Here is a 19,163-nt window from a genome sequence, read left to right on the forward strand (position 1 = left end):
TGCAAATTTCCCTTCCCAGAGCCCGCCCGCTCTCCCGCCGTCTTCCCGCTGCTCTCCTGCTCCCCCTGTGCCTCCGAGGTCACCTTCGGCTGCTTCGCCTCCTCCTTCTTCCCCCTCCCTGCCCACGTGACCTGGCTGGGCGTGGCTTCGGGCGGCGACCAATCCCTGACCTTCCCGGCCGTCCAATCGGCCGCCGGCGCCTTCGGCCTGAGCTCGCGGCTGACGGTGAGCGCGGCCGAGGCGGAGGGAGGGAACTTCCGGTGCGCGGTGGAGCACGGGGGGCGGAACTTCAGCCGTGACGTCACAGGTGAGGGCGGGGCTAAGGGCCGGGGGGGCGGGGTTTTGTTGTTTTTTTCCCACCGGTTTTCCCAAATTTCCCGCCTTTCTCCCCGGATTTCCCTCCCGAAATTTCCGTCCCGATTCCCCCCAAAATCCCCAAATTTCCTCTCTGTTTTCTCTCCGAATTGCCTCATTTTTTTTTCCCCTAAAATCTTCATTTTTCCCTATTTTTTTTCCCCCAAATTTTGGCTCCTCCCAGCCGTTTCCCCAAATGTTTCCCAAAATTTCCATCCAAATTTGCCCAAAATTTCCCCAATTTTTTTTCCCCCAAAATCCTCGTTTTCCCTCCGTTTTCCCCAAAATTTCCCTGTTTTTTTGGCTCTAAAATCCACGTTTTTTTCACCAAAATTTTCCCCGTTTTTTTCACCAGATTTTCCCAAATTTTCCCAAATTTCAGTCCGAAATTTTAGTCCCAAATGTTTCCCGGAATTTCCATCCAAATTCCCCAAAATTCCCCAAATTTCACCATTTCCCCCCAAATTTCACTGATTTTTCCAAAATTCCCCAAAATTCCCCGAATTCCACCAAAATTTCCCAATTTTTCCTCATTTCCAACTTCCCAAATTCCCCAAAATTTCCCCAAATTTCACCCAAATCTCCCATTTTTCCCCCCAAATTTCACCAAAATTTCATTAAAATTCCCCAAAATTCCCCAAATTTCCCCAAAATTCCCCAAAATTCCCCAAATTTCCCCAAAATTTCCTAATTTTTTCCCCAAAATTTCACCAAAATTTCCAATTTTTTCCCCCCAGATTTCCTCAAATTTCTCAATTTTTCCTCCATCTTTTGCTCTAAAATCCACTTTTTTCCCCCAAAATTTCCCCAAATTCCCCCAAAATTTCCAAATTTTCCCCAAATGTCTCAATTTCCCCAGATTTCCCAAAAATGTCCCAATTTTTTCCCAAAATTCCTCAAAATCTCCCCAAAATTTCCCCCAAATTCCCCAAATTTCCCCAAAATTCCCCCAAATTTCCTCATTTTTCCTCCATTTTTTGCTCCAAAATCCTCATTTTTTCACCCAAATTTCCCAAAATTTCCCCCAAAATCCCCAAAATTCACCAATTTTCCCATTTTTCCCCCCAAATTCCAGGCATCTGCCCCAAGCCCCGCCCAGACTTCTCCATCTCCCTCTTCGCCGACGCCAACCAATCAGAGAAGCCGAACCCGCCGGAAGTCTCCCTGCTCTGCCAATTGCGCGGCAGGGGCGTGGCCAACGCCTCGGTCACGTGGTACGTCAATGACGTCGTCGCCGAGCTGCAGCAGGAGGTGATTGGCTGCCAGGAGGGAGGTGGGCGTGGCCAGCTGAGCAGCAGGGTGAACGCCAGCAAGGCATTGTGGGAAGGCGGCGCCACCTTCGGCTGCAGGGCGGAGCATCCCCGGCTGGAGCAGCCAATGGAGGCCAAGATCAGCACCTACTGCTCAGGTGAGGGAATTTGGGGGGTTTTGGGGGAATTTGGGATTTTTGGGGATTTTTTTGGATTTTTTGGGATTTTTTGGGATTTTTTGGGATTTTTTGGGATTTTTTGGGATTTTTTGGGATTTTTTTCTGATTTTTTTTACAATTTTTTTAGCATTTTTTTCGAATTTTTTTCTTTTTCTTTTGAATTTTTTTCCATCTTTTTCTCCATTTTTCCCCCCATTTTTTCCCCATTTTGTTTTCCTTTTTTTCCCCATTTTTTCCCAATTTTTTCAATTTTTCCCTGTTTTTTTTTTTTTACCATTTTTTTGGTTTTTTTCGAATTTTTTTCAATTTTTTTCCATTTTTTTCTGATTTTTTTCTCATTTTTTTCCCCATTTTTTCCCATTTTTTTACAGTTTCTTGGGGTTTTTTTTCCCATTTTTTCCCCATTTTTTCTGGGGATTTTCTCCCGTTTTTTACCCATACTTTGCCATTTTTTTCTGGTTTTTTCTCAATTTTTTACCCTTTTTTTAACCCTTTTTTCCCCCTGGGATTTGGTCAAATTTTGACTTTTTTTTGGGACGAAATTGAGGAAATTTGGTGCAATTTCGACTTTTCACATGGAAATTGACGAATTTGGGTCAAATCTTGACTTTTTGAGGAAACTCAAGGAATTTGATCAAATTTCGATATTTTTGGGGAAAATCAACCAAATTGGGTCAAATTTTGACAATTTTAGGACTTTTAGGACAGCCGGATGGAATTTTCGTGGATTTTGGGCTGAAAAACGTCAAAATTTCATCGAATTTTGGTGTATTTTGGGGTAGAAACGACCGATTTTTTTGGGGTTTTTTTCCTCCCAACCCCAAATTTAACCAAAATTTTGCTTTTTTTCCCCAAATCCAGGTCCAGAACCTTCTCCATCCCTCGAACTCCTCCCTCCCTCCCTCTCCTCCCTCTACCTCTCCGACTCTCCCAACCTCACCTGCGTCGCCGACAACCTGAAATCCTCCGAGTCCCCCAAATTCTCCTGGCGCCGTTTTGGGGCGAAACCGCTGGAATTCGTCACCGGAAGCCCCGAAAAGCTCCAAAACGGCAGATTTCGGGTCAGAAGCTTCCTGAAGATCTGCGCCGAGGACTGGAACTCGGGGGAGACGTTCGAGTGCGCGGCGAGGCTGGAGGAGGGAGGGGAGGAGATGAGGAGGAGCATCAGGAAGGACACAGGTGAGGTTTTGGGGTGATTTTGGGGGTTTTTGGGGTTTTTGGGATTTTTTGGGGGATTTTTTGGGGATTTTTTTTGGATTTTTGGGCGATTTTTTTTTATTTTTGGGGATTTTTTGGGGGATTTTTGGGGGATTTTTTGGGGTTTGGGAAGTTTTGGGATTTATGGGATTTTATAGGATTTTATAGGATTTATATTATTTTATAGGATTTATAGGATTTTATAGGATTTTTGGGATTTCATAGGATTTATAGGATTTATAAGATTTTATAGGATTTATGGGATTTATAGGATTTTATAGGATTTTATAGAATTTTATAGGATTTTATAGTATTTTATAGGATTTATAAGATTTTATAGCATTTTATAGGATTTTATAGGATTTATATTATTTTATAGGATTTATAAGATTTATAAGATTTTATAATATTTTATAGGATTTTTTTGGTCCAAACCATTCCAAACTGGTTTTTACTGGTTTATACTGGTTTTTTTTTGGATCCAAACCAGTTTATACCAGTCCAAACCGGTCCAAACTGGTTTATACTGGGAACCCAAACCGGTCCAAAATGCTCCAAACTGGTTTATACTGGTTTTTACTGGTTTTTACTAGTTTTTACTGGTTTTTATGGGTTTTTACTGGGTTTTTTTGGTCCAAACTGGTTTTTACTGGTTTTTACTGGTTCTTACCAATCCAAACCGCTCCAAACCAGTCCATACCAGTCCAAACTGGTTTTTACTGGTTTTACTGGTTTTTTTGATCCAAACTGGTTTTTACTGGTTTTTACTGGTTCTTACTGGGTTTTTTTGGGTCCAAACTGGTTCTCACCAATCCAAACCAGTTTATACTGGTTTTTACTGGTTCTTACTGGTTTTTACTGGTTTTTACTGGGTTTTTTTGGTCCTAACTGGTCCAAAGTGGTTTATACCGGTTTATACTGGTTTTTACCGATCCAAACCAATCCAAACCAGTATAAACCAGTAAAAACCATTCCAAGCCGGTCCAAACCATTCCAAACTGGTCTATACCGGTTTATACTGGTTTATACTGGTTTTTACCATTCCAAACTGTTTTTTTTTACTCCAAACCAGTCCATACTGGTCCAACCCATTCCAAACTGGTTTATACTGGTCCCCACTGGTCTCCCGCAGCTCTCCCCGCCATCCCGCCCCGCGTCGCCGTCTTCCCTCCTCCCGCCGAGGAGCTGGGCCGGCAGGAGCTCCTGACGCTGACCTGCCTGGCGTCCGGCTTCTTCCCGGCCGACATCCTGATGGCGTGGACGGTGCAGGACGTCCCGGCGCCCGCCGCGGCCTTCTCCGTCCTGGGGCCCGAGAAGGACCCGGGCGCTTCCGGAACCTTCTCCGCCTACTCCAAGATGGCCGTCGAGGCGGAGAGGTGGAGGCGGGGCGACGTGTTCGCGTGCGTCGTGGGGCACGATGGGATCGGCGGCCATCTTGGGTCGTTTTCGTCCGGCGGCCATCTTAGGTCCGGCGGCCATCTTGGATCGTCCGGCGGCCATCTTGGCTCGGGGCTGAAGTTGGTGCAGAGGGCGCTGGACAGGTCGTCGGCGCGGCCGGCCAACGTCAACGTGTCCGTCGTGCTGGCCGACGCCGACCTCGTGTGCTACTGAGCGGGGAGTTTCTGGAAGTTTCCGGAATTTTCTGGGATTTTCTGTGAATTTTCCGGGATTTTCTGGGAATTTTCTGGGATTTTTCTGGATTTTTCTGGGATTTTCCGGAATTTTCTGGAATTTTTCGGAATTTTCCGGAATTTTCTGGGAGTTTTCTGGAATTTTCCGGAATTTTCTGGAATTTTTCTGGAATTTTCTGGGAATTTTCTGGGATTTTTCTGGAATTTTCTGGAATTTTCTGTGAATTTTCTGGGATTTTTCTGGATTTTTCTGGGATTTTCCGGAATTTTCTGGGATTTTTCTGGAATTTTTCCGGGAATTTTCTGGGATTTTCCGGAATTTTTTGGAATTTTCTGGAATTTTTCCAGGATTTTTCGGAATTTTCTGAGATTTTTCTGGAATTTTACGGAATTTTTTTGAATTTTTCGGAGATTTTTTTCGGAGTTTTCTGGAACTTTCCAGGAATTTTCGGGGAGAAATAAATGTGTTTGAAGGAATTTCGGCGTTATGTGGTGTTTTGGGTGAAAAAACGGCGATTTTGGGGCTGAAAAAAATGTGGATTTTGAGGTGGAAAATCGTGGATTTTAGGATTTGGAGACAAAAGTGGATTTGGGGAAGAAAAAGTGGATTTTGGGTAAAATTTGTGGATTTTTGGGAGGAAAAATGTCATTTTGGGGAGAAAATGTGGATTTTGGGCGAAATTTGTGGAATTTTGGGGAAGAAAATGATGATTTTAAGGCAAAATGTGGATTTCTAGGAGAAAAAGTGGATTTTGGGTGAAAATGTGGATTTTGGGAGAAAATCCTGAATTTTGGCGGAAAAAGCGAATTTTGGGTGAGAAAACTGGATTTTAGTGGATTTTGGGCTGAAATTCCCAAATTTTTGGCTCCAAAATCCAGAATTTTGGGGCAAAAAATGCGGATTTTGGCCATGATGGATCCGGCGGCCATCTTGGATCTGGCGGCCATCTTGGATCATCCGCCATCTTGGATCCGGCGGCCATCTTGGATCATCTGGCGGCCATCTTGGATCCGGCGGCCATCTTGGATTGGGAAATTTCCGGGAAATTTTGGGAAATAAAAAAGGATTTGAAGGAAATTTTGGGTTTTGTGGTTTTTTTGGGGTGAAAAATGGCGTTTTGGGTGAAAAAAGGAGTTTTGGGGCAAAAAAAAAGGTGGATTTTGGGAGGAAAAAGCGAATTTGGGGCAAAAATCGTGAATTTTAGTGGGTGGAAGTGTGGAATTTTAGGGGAAAATGTGGATTTTGGGGAGAAAATGTGGATTTTTGGAGGTGAAAAGTGGAATTTCAGTGGGAAAAGTGGATTTAGGGGTGAGATCTGCGGATTTGGGGCAAAAAATAGTGGATTTCAGGAGGTGGAAATGTGGATTTCGGAGGCAAGAGTTGGAAAATGGGAAAAAATTGAGAAAAATGGGAAAAAAAAGGGAAAAATGGGGAGAAATGGGGAAAAAAGGGAAATAAAAGGGCAAAAATTGGCAAAACCATCAATTTTTCACCAAAACCACTCAGAAAAAACCCCAAAAAATGTCCAAAAAATTTTTTTTCACATTTTTAAAAAGTTTTCCCTGTTTTCCCATTTTCCCCATTTTCCCCTTTTTTTCTCTTTTTCCCCAATTTTTCCCCATTTTTCATGATTTTTTTCTCTTTTTTTTCACATTTTCCCATTTTTTTCTTTTTTTGGCATTTTTCGCTCCAATTTTCCCATTTTCCTCCATTTTCACCAAAATTCCCATTTTTTCCCCATTTCCCCCATTTTTTCCCTTTTTTCCCATTTTCCCCATTTTCCCCCCAATTTTCACTCAATCTTTTCCCATTTTTCCCCAAATTTCCCCCAAATTTTTCCCCCATTTTTCCACTTTTTTCCCCAATTTTCACCCAATTTTTTTCCCCATTTTCCCCCAAAATCCCCATTTTTTCCATTTTTTCCCCATTTTCACCAAAATCCCCATTTTTCCCGTTTTCCCCCATTTTAACCAAATTCCCGTTTTTCCCATTTTTCCCCATTTTTAACCAAATTCCTATTTTCCCCCATTTTTCCCCATTTTCCCCCAAAATCCCCGTTTTTTCCATTTTTCCCCCATTTTCACCAAAATCCCCAAAATCCCCATTTTTCCCATTTTTAACCAAATTCCCCATTTTCCCCCAAAATCCCCATTTTTTTCCATTTTCACCAAAATCCCCGTTTTTCCCCCCAAAGCTCTCTCCAGCCGCGTCGAGGTCGTTTTGGGTTGGGATGAAGAAAATCAGGAAAATCCCGAAATTTGGGTTTCTGGAACTTTCCTTGTGCTCTTCCTGCTCAGCCTTTGCTACTCCACCGGAGTCACTCTCTTCAAGGTCATTAATATGCAAATTTATGCTAATTAATATGCAAATTTATGCTAATTTATGCAAATTAACCCAATTTTTCCTTTTTTTTTTTTAGGTCCTTTGAGCTCCTGGGAGGAGAAGAAATCGTCGAGGAAAAAATTTTGGGGAAATTTTGGGGATTTTTGGGGAATTTAAATCAAAATTTAAAAAAAAAATTTAAAATTTAAATTAAAATTAAAAAAAAAATTTAAAAAAATTTTTAAAATTTTTAAAAATTTAAAACTTTTGAAAATTTAAAAATTAAAAAAAAATTTAAAAATTTTTAAAACTAAAAAAATTTTAAAAAAAATTAAAATTTTAAAAATTAAAAAAATTAAATTTAAAATGTAAAAGATTTTAAAAATTAAAAAAATTTTAAATGTAAAAAAATTTTAAAAATTAAAAAAATTAAAATTAAAAAAATGTAAAATTTTTAAAAAGAAAAATTTTTAAAATGAAAAAGTTTCAAAAATGAAAAATAAAAATTTTAAAATTTTCCAATTTTTCTCTTTTTTTTTTTTTGGGAAAAAATCGTCATTTTTGGGGTAAAAATTTTGGATTTTAGGACTTTTAATAATTTAGATTTTTGAGGGAAAAAGGGAGAAAAGTGGAAAAATCCCAAAAAAACCCAAATTTTTCCCAAAAATCACCAAAAAAATTAACAAAAATCACAAAAAACCCCAATATTTCCCCAAAATAATTATTAAAATTCTCCAAATTTACTAAAATTCCCCAAAATTTCCCCAAAATTTACCGAAATGTCCACAAATTCCCCAAAATTTACTAAAATTTCCTCCAAATTTACTAAAATTTTCCAAACTTTCCTAAAAAGTCACAAAATTTCCCAAAATTTCCCCAAAATTTACTAAAATTCCCCAAAATTCACAGAAATTTCCCAAAATTTCCTCAAAATTTCCCCAAATTTTCCCAAAACTTTCTAAAATTCTCCAAAATTTCCCCAAAATTCGCTCAAATTTCTCAAAATTGACCAAAATTTCCTAAAATGACTAAAATTTTCCAAAATTTATTAAAATTTCCCCCAAATTTACTAAAATCTCCCAAAATTTTACTCAAATTTCCCAAAAATTTCCTAAAATTTATCCAAAATTTCCCAAAGTTTGACTAAAATTCCCAAATTTTACTAAAATTTCCTAAAATTTCCCCAAATTTCCTCAAAATTCCCCAAAAATTCCCCAAAATTCCCTAAAATTCCCCAAAACCCGAAATAAAAAAACACCAAAAATCAGTAAAAAAAACCAAAAAAAATTCTTTATTTTTTTCGAGGATTTTTTGGGGGAAAATTTTGGGATTTTTGGGTTTTTTACAAAAATGGGGAAAATAAGCAGAAAATTCCAGAACTTCATTTTGGGATGAATTTCGTCGTTTTAGGGTCATTTCACCTGGAAAAGGAGAAAAAATGAGGTTAGAAGTGAAAATTTGGGGAAATTTTGGGGATTTTGGGGAATTTTGGGGAGAAATTTGGGATTTTGGGGGAAAAAATTGAAGATTTTTGGGAAAAGTTAAATATTTTGGGGGGAAAATTGAAGATTTTGGGAAAAAAGAAAAAGATTTTAGGGGAAAAATTAAAAGATTTTTGGGAAATAAAATTAAAGATTTTTGGGGAAAAAAAGTTAAGATTTTGGAAAATAAAATTAATTTTTGGAAAAAATTCAAGATTTTGGGGGAAAAAATTGAAAGATTTTGGGAAATAAAATTAAAGATTTTGGGAAAAAATGAAGATTTTGGGGGAAAAAATTGAAGATTTTTGGGGGAAAAATTAGAGATTTTTTGGGAAATAAAATTAAAGATTTTGGGGAAAAAATTTAAAGATTTTGGGAAAAATTAAAGATTTTTGGGAAAAATTAAAGATTTTTGGGTTTTTTTGGGAAACTTGCTCCCCCCCCAAATTTTGGGTGGAAAAATCCGAATTTTGGGTGGAAAAACAGGAGAAAAAAATTGGAATTTTTAGGTGAAAAAAAAGGAGAAAAAAAGGAATTTTTAGACCCAAAAACAGGAGGAAAAAATCTAATTTTCTAGCAGAAAAATCACATTTTTTCCCCTAAAAACCTCAATTTTTGCCAAAAAAATCAGATTTTTTCCCAAAAAATTCGGATTTTTTTTGGGAAACTTCATCTCCCCCCTAATTTTGGGTCGAGAAACCCGAATTTTGGGTGGAAAAACCCGAATTTTGGGTGGAAAACCTTGATGAGGGTGACGGTGGTGCTGTAGAAGAGGCTGAGGATGAAGAGGACGATGAAGGTCGAAGTTGTCGCCCAAAGATTCCCCAAATCTTCGTCTTCCTCCTGCGAGGCGCCGCCCAGGAGAGCTGGAAAATGGGGAAAAAATGAGAAATTTGGGAAATTTGGGGGTTTTGACAAAAAATTGGAGATTTTAGGAAAAAATTTGGGGATTTTAGGTGAAATTCTGAGGATTTTAGCCAAAAATTTGGGGTTTTTTTCTCAAAATTTCAACATTTTAGCTCAAAATCTGGAGATTTTAGGTGAAAATTTGAAAATTTTAGCTCAAAATTTGAGGAATTTTCAGCGAAAATTTGGGGATTTTGAGTGAAAATTCGGAGATTTTAGGTGAAAATTTGAGGATTTTAAGCGAAAATTTGGGGAATTTTGCCTCAAAATTTGGGAGTTTGGAGTGAAAATTCTAAGATTTTAGGTGGAAATTTGGGAATTTTAGGTGAAAATTTGGGGATTTTAGGTCAAAAGTTGAAGATTTTGGGCTAAAATTTGGGGATTTTAAGCTAAAATTTGAGGATTTTAACCCAAAAAATTGGGAATTTTGAGTAAAATTTTGGGGATTTTAACCCAAAAATTTGAAGATTTTAGGTGAAAATTTGGAGATTTTAGGCAAAACTTTGATGAATTTAGCCCAAAATTTGAGGATTTTAAGCAAAAATTTGAAGATTTTAGCTCAAAATTTGACGATTTTAAGACCCAAAATTTGGAAGTTTTGGGGTGAAAATTTTGAGGATTTTAGGCGAAAATTTGGAGATTTTTAGGTGAAAATTTGGGGATTTTAGGTGAAAATTTGAACTCAAAAATGTGAGGATTTTAGGCAAAAAATTTGGGGATTTTAGTCCAAAATTTGAGATTTTCAATCAAAATTTGAGGATTTTTGCCCAAAATTTAGGAATTTGGACCCAAAATTTGGAGATTTTTTCACAAAATTTGGGAATTTTCACTCAAAATTTAGGAATTTTCACCTAAAATTTGGGAATTTTCACCCAACATTCGGGAATTTTCACCCAAAATTCCAGGAATTTACCCCAAATTTTGGGGAATTTCACCCCAAACTTCCCATTTTTTCCACCCCAAAAATTTGGGATTTTTTTCCCCAAAATTTCCCTTTTTCACCCCAAATTTTAACCCTTTGGCGCCCCCTGGCGGCTCAACGCTTCTTCCCCAAATTTTTACCCAAAATTGGTACTTTTTGACCCAAAAATTTGAGGGAATTTTGGGAATTTTCTCCATTTTGGGAGAAAAAATAGAGAATTTTGGTCAAATTTTCCCAAATTTTGGGGGAAAAATTGGGAATTTTGGTCAATTTTTTGTCAATTTTTTGGGCAAAATTGTGGGAATTTTGTCCAAATTTTTGGGGGAAAATGGAGAAATTTTCCTCAGTTTTGGGAAAATTGTGGAATTTTATCAAATTTCCCCCAATTTTTGGGGAAAAAAATTAGGAATTTGGCGAAATTTTGGGGGAAAAAATGCAAAATTTGAATTTTTTAACAGATTTTGGCTTTTTTAAATTGATTTTTGGCACCAAAAATGTGGAATTTTGGGGTTTTTTACCCCAAATTTTACCCCAAAATCCCCCAAATCCCCAAATTCCCAAATTCCACCCCAAAATTCCCCAAAATTCCCCAAAAACCCCAAAATCCGAAACACAAATTTTTTTGGGGAAAAAAATTCCATTTATTGCTGATTTTTTATTTATTTTTTATTAATTTTTATTATTTTTAATTAATTTTTAATTATCTTTTTATTTATTTATTATTATTTTTTATTGTTTTTACCATTTTTGGGGATTTTTGGGAATGAGATTTGGGGGAAAATGGGAAATTTTGGGGGAAAAAAATGGGAATTTTTGGGGGAAAAATGGGAAATTTTGGGGAAAATTGGGAAATTTTTGGGAAACATGAAACTTTTGGGGGAAAAAATGGGAATTTTGGGGAAAAAAGTGATTTTTTGGGGAAAAAGTGAATTTTTGGGGTGAAAAAGTAGATTTGTTGGGGAAAAAGTGGAATTTTTGGGTGAAAATTTGGAATTTCTTGGGGAAAATTGGGTTTTACTGGGGAAAAAGTGGAAATTTTGGGGAAAAATGGCAATTTTTGGGGAAAAATGGCAATTTTGGGTGGAAACTGGATGGTTTTTGGGGGGAAAAGTGAATATTTTTGGGAAAAAGTGGATTTTTGGGGAAAAAGTGGATTTTTTGGGGGAAAAAGTGGGATTTTTGGTGTTTTCTGGGGGAAAAAACGGATGTTTGGGTGAAAAGTGGATTTTTTGGTAAAAGTGGAATTTTTGGGGGAAAAGTGGATTTTCTTGGGAAAAATTGGATATTTTTGGGGAAGAAATGGATTTTTTGGGGAAAAAAGTGGATTTTTTTGGGGAAAATGGCAATTTTGGGTCTTTTCTGGGGGGAAAACTGGATTTTTGGGAGAAAAGTGGATTTTTTGGGGGAAAAATTTGGGGTTTTTAGGGGAAAATTGGTGGTTTTGGGGAAAAATTGGGGTTTTTGGGGAAAAATTGGGTTTTTTGGGGAAAAATTGGGGTTTTTGGGGAAAAATTGGGGTTTTGAGGGGAAAAAAGTGGATTTTTTTGGGAAAAAATGGGTTTTTTGGGGGGAAAAGTGGATTTTCTTGGGGAAAAGTGGATTTTTGGGAAAAAAGTGGGAAATTTGGGAAAAATTGGATTTTTTGGGCAACACATGGTTTTTGGAAAAAATGATGATTTTTAGGAAACACACTTATTTTTCATGGAAAAATCCCAGATATTGGTAAAACCAAGTAAGTTTTGCTAGGAAAAACCGGTTTTTGGAGCAAAAAAAGACTTTTTTCAATAAAAAAATGGCAATTTTTATGCAAAAAACTTTATTTTCCTTCAGCAAAGTGCACTTTTTTCGGGCCAAACCCCCAAAATTTCAGGTTTTCAATAACAGGCATTGGCAGAATCGCTGAGAACGAGGGAAATATTGAGGTTTTGGGGATTACCGGCAGCTTTGTCCAGCGACTTCTGGGCGACCCTGATGGGCAACTTCTCGTGGCCGACCAGGCAGGTGAAGACGTGAGAAATTGGTGGGTTTTGGGGGAAAAATTGGGGATTTTGGGAAAAAATTGGGGTTTTTGGTGGAAATCGGATGTTTTTTGGGGAAAAACTGGATTTTTTGGGGGAAAAAAGTGGAATTTTTTGGGGAAAATTGGTTTTTTTTGGGGAAAAAAGTGGATTTTTGGGGGAAAAAGTGGGAATTTCTTGGGAAAAATTGGGGGGTTTGGGGGGAAAAAAATGTGGATTTTTTGGGGGAAAAAAGTGGATTTTTTGGGGAAAAAAGTGCGAATTTTGGGGAAAAAGTCTAATTTCTTGGGGGAAAAATGGGAATCTTTTGGGGAAAACAGTGGATTTTTTGGGAAAAAGTGGATTTTTTGGGGAAAACTCGATTTCCATGGGAAAAGTGGAATTCCTTAGGAAAAAAGTGGTCTTTTTGGGAAAAAGTGGGAATTTTGGGGAAAAATGGGATTTTTGGAGAAAAAAGTGGCTTTTGGGGAAAAATTGGTATTTTTACGAAACACACTCAGATTTTTGGGGAAAAATCTCAATTTTTGGCCAAACCACCTAACTTTCACTGCAAAAAACCGGTTTTTGGAGCAAAAAAAGGACATTTCTCAATCAAAAACCATCATTTTTTTATGCAAAAAAGTTTATTTTTCACGGGAAAAGTGCACTTTTTTCGGGCCAAACCCCCAAAATTTCAGATTTTCAATAACAGGCGTTGGCAGAATCGCTCAAAACGAGGGAAATATTGAGGTTTTGGGGATTACCGGCAGCTTTGTCCAGCGACTTCTGGGCGACCCTGATGGGCAACTTCTCGTGGCCGACCAGGCAGGTGAAGACGTGAGAAATTGGGGGTTTTGGGGGAAAAATTGGGGATTTTGGGGAAAAAATTGGGGTTTTTGGTGGAAATGGGATGTTTTTTGGGGAAAAACTGGATTTTTTTGGGGGGGAAAAATTGGAGTTTTTGGGGGGAAAATTGGGAATTTTGGGGAGAAAATTGGGATTTTTAGGGGAAAAATTGGTGGTTTTTTGGGGAAAATTGGGTTTTTTTGGGGAAAAAAGTGGATTTTTTGGGGAAAAAGTGGGAATTTCTTGGGAAAATTTGGGGGGTTTGGGGGGAAAAATTGGATTTTTTTGGGGAAAAAGTGGAATTTTTGGCGTTTTCTGGGGGAAAAAATGGATTTTTGGGTGAAAAGTGGACTTTTTGGTAAAGATGGCTTTTTGGGGAATAATTGGATTTTTTGGGCGAAAAACGTGGGTTTTTGGGGAAAATCGTGATTTTGAGGAAACATACTTATCCTTTCACGAAAAAATCTCAATTTTTGGCCAAACCACCTAACTTTCGCTGCAAAAAACCGGTTTTTGGAGCAACAAAACGAGATTTTTGGTGCGAAAACCACAATTTTTATGCAAAAAAGTTTATTTTTCACGGGAAAAGTGCACTTTTTTCGGGCCAAACCCCCAAATTTTGGCGATTTCAATAACAGGCATTGGCAGAATCGCTCAAAACGAGGGAAATATTGAGGTTTTGGGGATTACCGGCAGCTTTGTCCAGCGACTTCTGGGCGACCCTGATGGGCAACTTCTCGTGGCCGACCAGGCAGGTGAAGACGTGCCCCGCCAGCCAATCGCGCGCCGGCACCGTCAGCGCGCTCAGCAGCAGGAAGCGGGGGGCGTGGCCGGCGGGAGGGGCGTGGCCGGAAAGGGCGGGGTCGGGGCGGGGCCGGGAGGTGACGGCGCGCGATTCCGGGACGGGCCGGCCGTCCTGCAGCCACTGGAGGAGGATGTCCGGCGGGTTGAAGTCGCTGACCAGGCAGGTGAGAGTCGCCCAGCGGCCGAGGCGGAGCTGCTCGGCGGGGGGAGGGAGGAGGTGGAGCGACGGCGGGGAGGCGTCGGGGACTGGGGAGGGAAAAATGGAGATTTTGGGTGAAAATCGGGGGATTTTGGGAAAAAAAATGGGTGAAATACTTGAGGTGAATGGGGAATTAAAATAAATAAAAATGAATAAAATAAAGTGAATTAAAGGTGAAAATAAATGGAAATAAATGGAAAAATGAATAAATAGAAATGGAAATGATAAATGGAAATAAATGAAAATAATAAATGGAAATCAATGGAAATCAATGGAAATAATAAATGGAAATAAATGGAAATAATAAATGGAAATGGAAATGGAAATAATAAATGGAAATGGAAATGGAAATGGAAATGGAAAATTAGTGGAATTCAAGGTGGAAATAAATGGAAATAAATATAAATAGAGAGGGAAAATATGGGGAAATAAATGGAAAAAAATTGTATAAAATATATGGGAATAAGTGGGAAAAATACACTGAAAATTTGGGGGAAAAAAGATGGAAATTAGTGCAAACAGCAGGGAGGAGGTGGAGCGACGGCGGGGAGGCGTCGGGGACTGGGGAGGGAAAAATGGAGATTTTGGGTGAAAATTGGGGGATTTTGGGAAAAAAAATAAGTGAGGTATGTGGAGAAATGAAATAAATATTTGGGGAAAATTTGGGGAATTAAAGGTGGAAATAAATGGAAATATAGAGGAAAATATATGGAAAATATGGGGAAATAAAAGTGGAAATAAATGGAAACAAATGGAAATAATAAATGGAAATGAAATGGAAATGGAAATAGAAATACAAATATAGATAGATGTAGAAATATAAATGGAAGTAGAAATGGAAATAGAAATGGAAATCAATGGAAATCAATGGAAATGATAAATGGAAATGGAAATGGAAATGGAAATAGAAATAGAAATGGAAATAATAAATGGAAATAAATGGAAATAATAAATGGAAATAAATGGAAATAAATAAATGGAAATGGAAATGGAAATAGAAATAGAAATGGAAATAATAGAAATAGAAATAGAAATAGAAATAGAAATAGAAATAGAAATAGAAATAGAAATACAAATAGAAATACAACCAACCCAACTTTCCGCCATTTTCACCCCAAATTTTCCCAATTCTCCCCAAAAATCTTTTCATGGGATTCCAGCTTGAGGGAAAAACAGGAAATTTGGTTATTTTTCCTCATTTTTCAATCAAACCAACTCAACTCAACCCAACCCAACTTTCCGCCATCTTGGCTTCAAATTTAACCCTTTTCACCCCAAATTTTCCCCATTTCTCCACCAATCTTTCCCGCCATTTTTCCCCAAATTTTTCCTGTTTATCCCCAAATTTTTCCTGTTTTTCCCCAAATTTTTTCCCATCATTTCTCCCCAAATTTCTCCCCAAATTTCATCCAATTTTTTCCCATTTCACCCCAATTTTTTCTACCATTTTTTTCTCAAAATTTTTTCCCAATTTCCCCCCAAATTTTTTCCATTTCTCCCCAAATTTTTTTTCGGGGCAAAACTGGAAATTTGGTCATTTTCTCCCATTTTTCCATCAAACCAACCCAACCCAACTTTCTGCCATCTTGGCCTCAAATTTAACCCTTTTCTCCCCAAATTTTCCCCAAATTCTTCCCCAAATTTCACCCATTTTTCCCCCATTTTTTTCCCAATTTACCCAAAATTCCCCTTTTTCACCCCAAAACTCACCCTCGGCCTTGCGCAGCGTCACCTCCCGCGGGAACAGCAGCTCGCCGTGCGCCACGCGGCACGAGAACTCCTCCCCCTTCTCCCAAGCCTCCGCCTCCACGCTGGCCACGCCCTCGGCCGCGAACAGCCCGTTGGCCTGCAGGGTGGGCGTGGCCGTCCGCGTGGCCAGCGGCCGGCCGCCCTCCCGGAACCACGTGACCTCGGGGGGCGGGTCGGCGGCGGCCATGTTGGTCACGCGGCAGGTCAGGCGGGCGGCGCCGTGGCGGAAGAGGTCGGCGAAGGTGGGGGGCGTGGCCTCCACGCGGATGTCGCCGGGCGCGGCCGGAAGGTCGTCTGGGGGGTGGACGGAGGGGGTTGGGGTCAGTTTTGGGGTGGTTTTGGGGTTTTTTGGGGTTTTTTGCGTTTTTTGGGGGGATTTTTGGGGTTTTTTGTGATTTTGGAGTTTTTCTGTGATTTTCGGATTTTCTGGTGATTTTCAGATTTTTCACGGATTTTTTGGGGTGATTTTGGGGTTTTGTCAGGAAATTTTGGGGTTTTTTGAGAAATTTTGGGGGGTTTTGGTGATTTTTGGGGTTTTTTGAGATGATTTTGGGTGATTTTGACCCAAAATGATCCAGTGTTGGGTTTGGGGTCAGTTAGGGGAGTTTTTGGGGTGATTTTCAGTTTTTTTGGATTTTTTTCCCCAAAACTCCCTCCAATCCACCTCAAATCTTTTGGGTTTTTTTTTCCCCAAAACCACCCCAAAAATCCCTTTTTCCATGATTTTTTTCCCCCAAAATTTTTTCCCCAAACTCCCTCCTTTTTTTCGGGATTTTTTTCCCCCCAAACTCCCAATTTTCCACAATTATTTTTTCCTCCAAAACCCCAAATATTTTGCAACTTTTTCCCCCAAAACCCTAAACTTTTCGGTTTCTCTCCCAAAACCCCAAATATTTTTTTTCCATCCCCCAAAATCCCCATTTTCACCCCAAAACCCCAAATTCCATTTTTCACCCCAAAACTCCACTCACATCCGCACTCCATCCCCTTGCTGGTGTTGCGGCTCTCCTCTCCCGCCCGGCAGGTGAAAACGTCTCCCCGGTCCCACTCGGCCTCGGTGACCACCAGCCGGCTGCGGCTGACCCACATTCCGGAGCTTTCCGCGCTCCTCCCCTCGTCGGTGGCTCCGCCCACCGCCGGGACGCCGTTGCGGAACCAGCGAATGGCGGCGTCCAGCGGGGGGCGCCGCGGGGCGCGGAGCTGGCAGAGGAGGGAGGAGTTGCGGTAGGGGCCTTGGAAGTCCTCGCGGGACGGAGGGTGGAGGGTCAGCTCGGGGGTCAGCGGGGTCAGGGCGTAGCTGGAGCCTGGGGAAATTGGGGAGAAAAAGGGAAAAATTGGGAAAAATCGTGAAATTTTGGGAAAAAATGAAAAAATCGCGAAATTTTGGGGAAAATCGCGAAATTCGGAGGCAAAACGTTGAAACTTCATGGAAATCCTAAAAAGATTGGAGAGAAAAGGTTAAAATTTGGAGGAAATCCTAAAATATTTGGAGGAGAAGTGTTAAAATTCGATGGAAACCCGAAAAAATTTGGAGGAAAAATGGTGAAATTTGGAGGAAAAACGTCAAAATTTGAATGAAATCCTAAAAAATTTGGAGGGAAAATGTCAAAATTTGGAGGGAAGATGGTGAAATTTGACCGAAATCCTAAAAATTGAGGAAAATCCTAAATAATTTGGAGGGAAAACATTGAAATTTGATGGAAATCCTAAATTTGAAAGAAAACCTAAAATTTGGAGGAAATCCTAAAAAATTTGGAGGAGAAATGGTGAAATTTGGAGGAGAGAAAGTATCGAAATTTGGAGGAAAAGCACCGAAACTTGATGGAAATCCTAAAAAATTGGGAGACAAAATGTTAAAATTTGAAGGAAATCCTAGAAAATTTGGAGGGAAAATGGTGAAATTAGAGGGAAATCCTAAAAATGCATTTGTCCACCAGGGGGCGCCATGGGGTGCGATTTTGGGGAAATTTTGGGGGAAAAACCCCAAAATTTGGGAGAAAAAACCCCAAAAATTCTGGAGCAAAACCCCCAAAATTTGGGAGAAAACCCCCTAAATTTTGGGGGAAAAAATCCTAAATTTTGGGGAAAAAAATTCTGGGATTTTTGGGATTTCCAGAATTTTGGGATTTTTGGGATCGGGATTTTTGGAATTTTGGAATTTCTGGGATTTTTGGGACCAGAATTTTTGGGATTTTGGGATTTTGGGATTTCAGGATTTTGTGATTTCTGAGACTTTTGTGACCAGAATTTTTGGAATTTCGGGATTTTCAGGATTTTTGGGATCGGGATTTTTGCGATTTTCAGAATTTCGGGATTTTTAGGACCAGAATTTTCAGAATTTTGGGATTTTGGTATTTATGGGATTTTTGGGACCAGAATTTTGGGATTTTTGTGATTTTTGAGATCGGGATTTTTGCGATTTTCAGAATTTTCGGAAATTTGGGATTTCTGAGACTTTTGGGACCAGTAGATTTTTGGGATCAGGATTTTTGGGATTTTGGGATTTTTAGAACCACAATTTCCGGATTTTCGGGATTTTTGGGACCACAATTTCCAGAATTTTGTGATTTTTGGGATCTGGATTTTTGGGATTTGCAGATTTTCGGGATTTTTGGGATTTTTGGGACCAGAATTTCCAGAATTTTGTGATTTCAGGGACCACAATTTCCGGATTTTTGGGATTTTTGGGATCTCACCTGGGTTGGTCACCTGGACGCTCCTCCTCCCCGCCACATGCTCGGCCCGGCAGGTGAACGGCTGCCTGGCCTTGCCCTCCTCGGCCGCCATGGCCAGGCTGGACGCCGCCAGGAACGTTCCGGAACTCTGGACCGGCCGGAACTGCCGGACATCAGGAACGCTGCGGTTCTCGCGGTCATCCCAGGAGAAAGTGACCGCGGCCGGGGAGAAGCCGACGGCGACGCAGCCGACGCGGAACGCCGGGCCGGGAGAGGAGCCGCAGGGGGAGAGAGGGAAGAGGTCTGGGGAGCGAGGAGGACCTGGAAAAATTGGAGATTTTGGTGAAATTTGGGCGAAAATCAGATGAAAATTGGTGAAGATTTGGCGAAAATACGACGAAAAATGGCGAAAATATGATTTTTTTAAAGGTGAATTTTGCTATTTTTTGGGGCAATTTGGATGTTTTGGGAAGAAATTGTCTGATTTTTAGTGGAAATAATTTTTGGGAAAATCTGATGAAATTTGGTGAAAATCCGATGAAAATCAGCGAAGATTTGGCGGAAATTTTTTTAAGGTAAATTTTGTGGGTTTTTTGGGGGAATTAGTTTTTTGCTGTAGTGACCAGTAGTGACCAGTATGGACCAGTATG

The 19,163-nt window shown here is 39.7% G+C and overlaps 1 long non-coding RNA gene and 2 gene segments (V, D, J or C); 2 read left to right on the forward strand and 1 right to left on the reverse strand.

The window, feature by feature from the left end:
• Nucleotides 1-4,615, forward strand: LOC146420650 (Ig alpha chain C region-like; the record flags this gene model as incomplete). The annotated part of the segment is given in 4 exon segments: nt 1-307; nt 1,430-1,762; nt 2,645-2,962; nt 4,113-4,615. Coding segments are annotated over 4 exon segments (1,437 nt in total), but the record flags the coding sequence as incomplete, so codon positions are not given.
• A 2,192-nt stretch (nt 4,616-6,807) lies between these two features.
• Nucleotides 6,808-7,118, forward strand: LOC146420651 (uncharacterized). The gene is made up of 2 exons (XR_014849078.1): nt 6,808-6,943; nt 7,032-7,118. It is a non-coding gene; the product is annotated as an uncharacterized LOC146420651 (long non-coding RNA).
• A 1,080-nt stretch (nt 7,119-8,198) lies between these two features.
• Nucleotides 8,199-18,722, reverse strand: LOC146420652 (Ig mu chain C region-like). The segment is given in 6 exon segments: nt 8,199-8,355; nt 9,157-9,281; nt 13,777-14,136; nt 15,800-16,132; nt 16,810-17,142; nt 18,535-18,722. Coding segments are annotated over 6 exon segments (1,251 nt in total).
• Nucleotides 18,723-19,163: the final 441 nt, after the last annotated feature.

Source organism: Lichenostomus cassidix, unplaced genomic scaffold (genome assembly GCF_008360975.1).
Source record: "Lichenostomus cassidix isolate B80296 unplaced genomic scaffold, HeHo_3.0 HiC_scaffold_883, whole genome shotgun sequence".
Lineage (NCBI taxonomy): Eukaryota > Metazoa > Chordata > Aves > Passeriformes > Meliphagidae > Lichenostomus > Lichenostomus cassidix.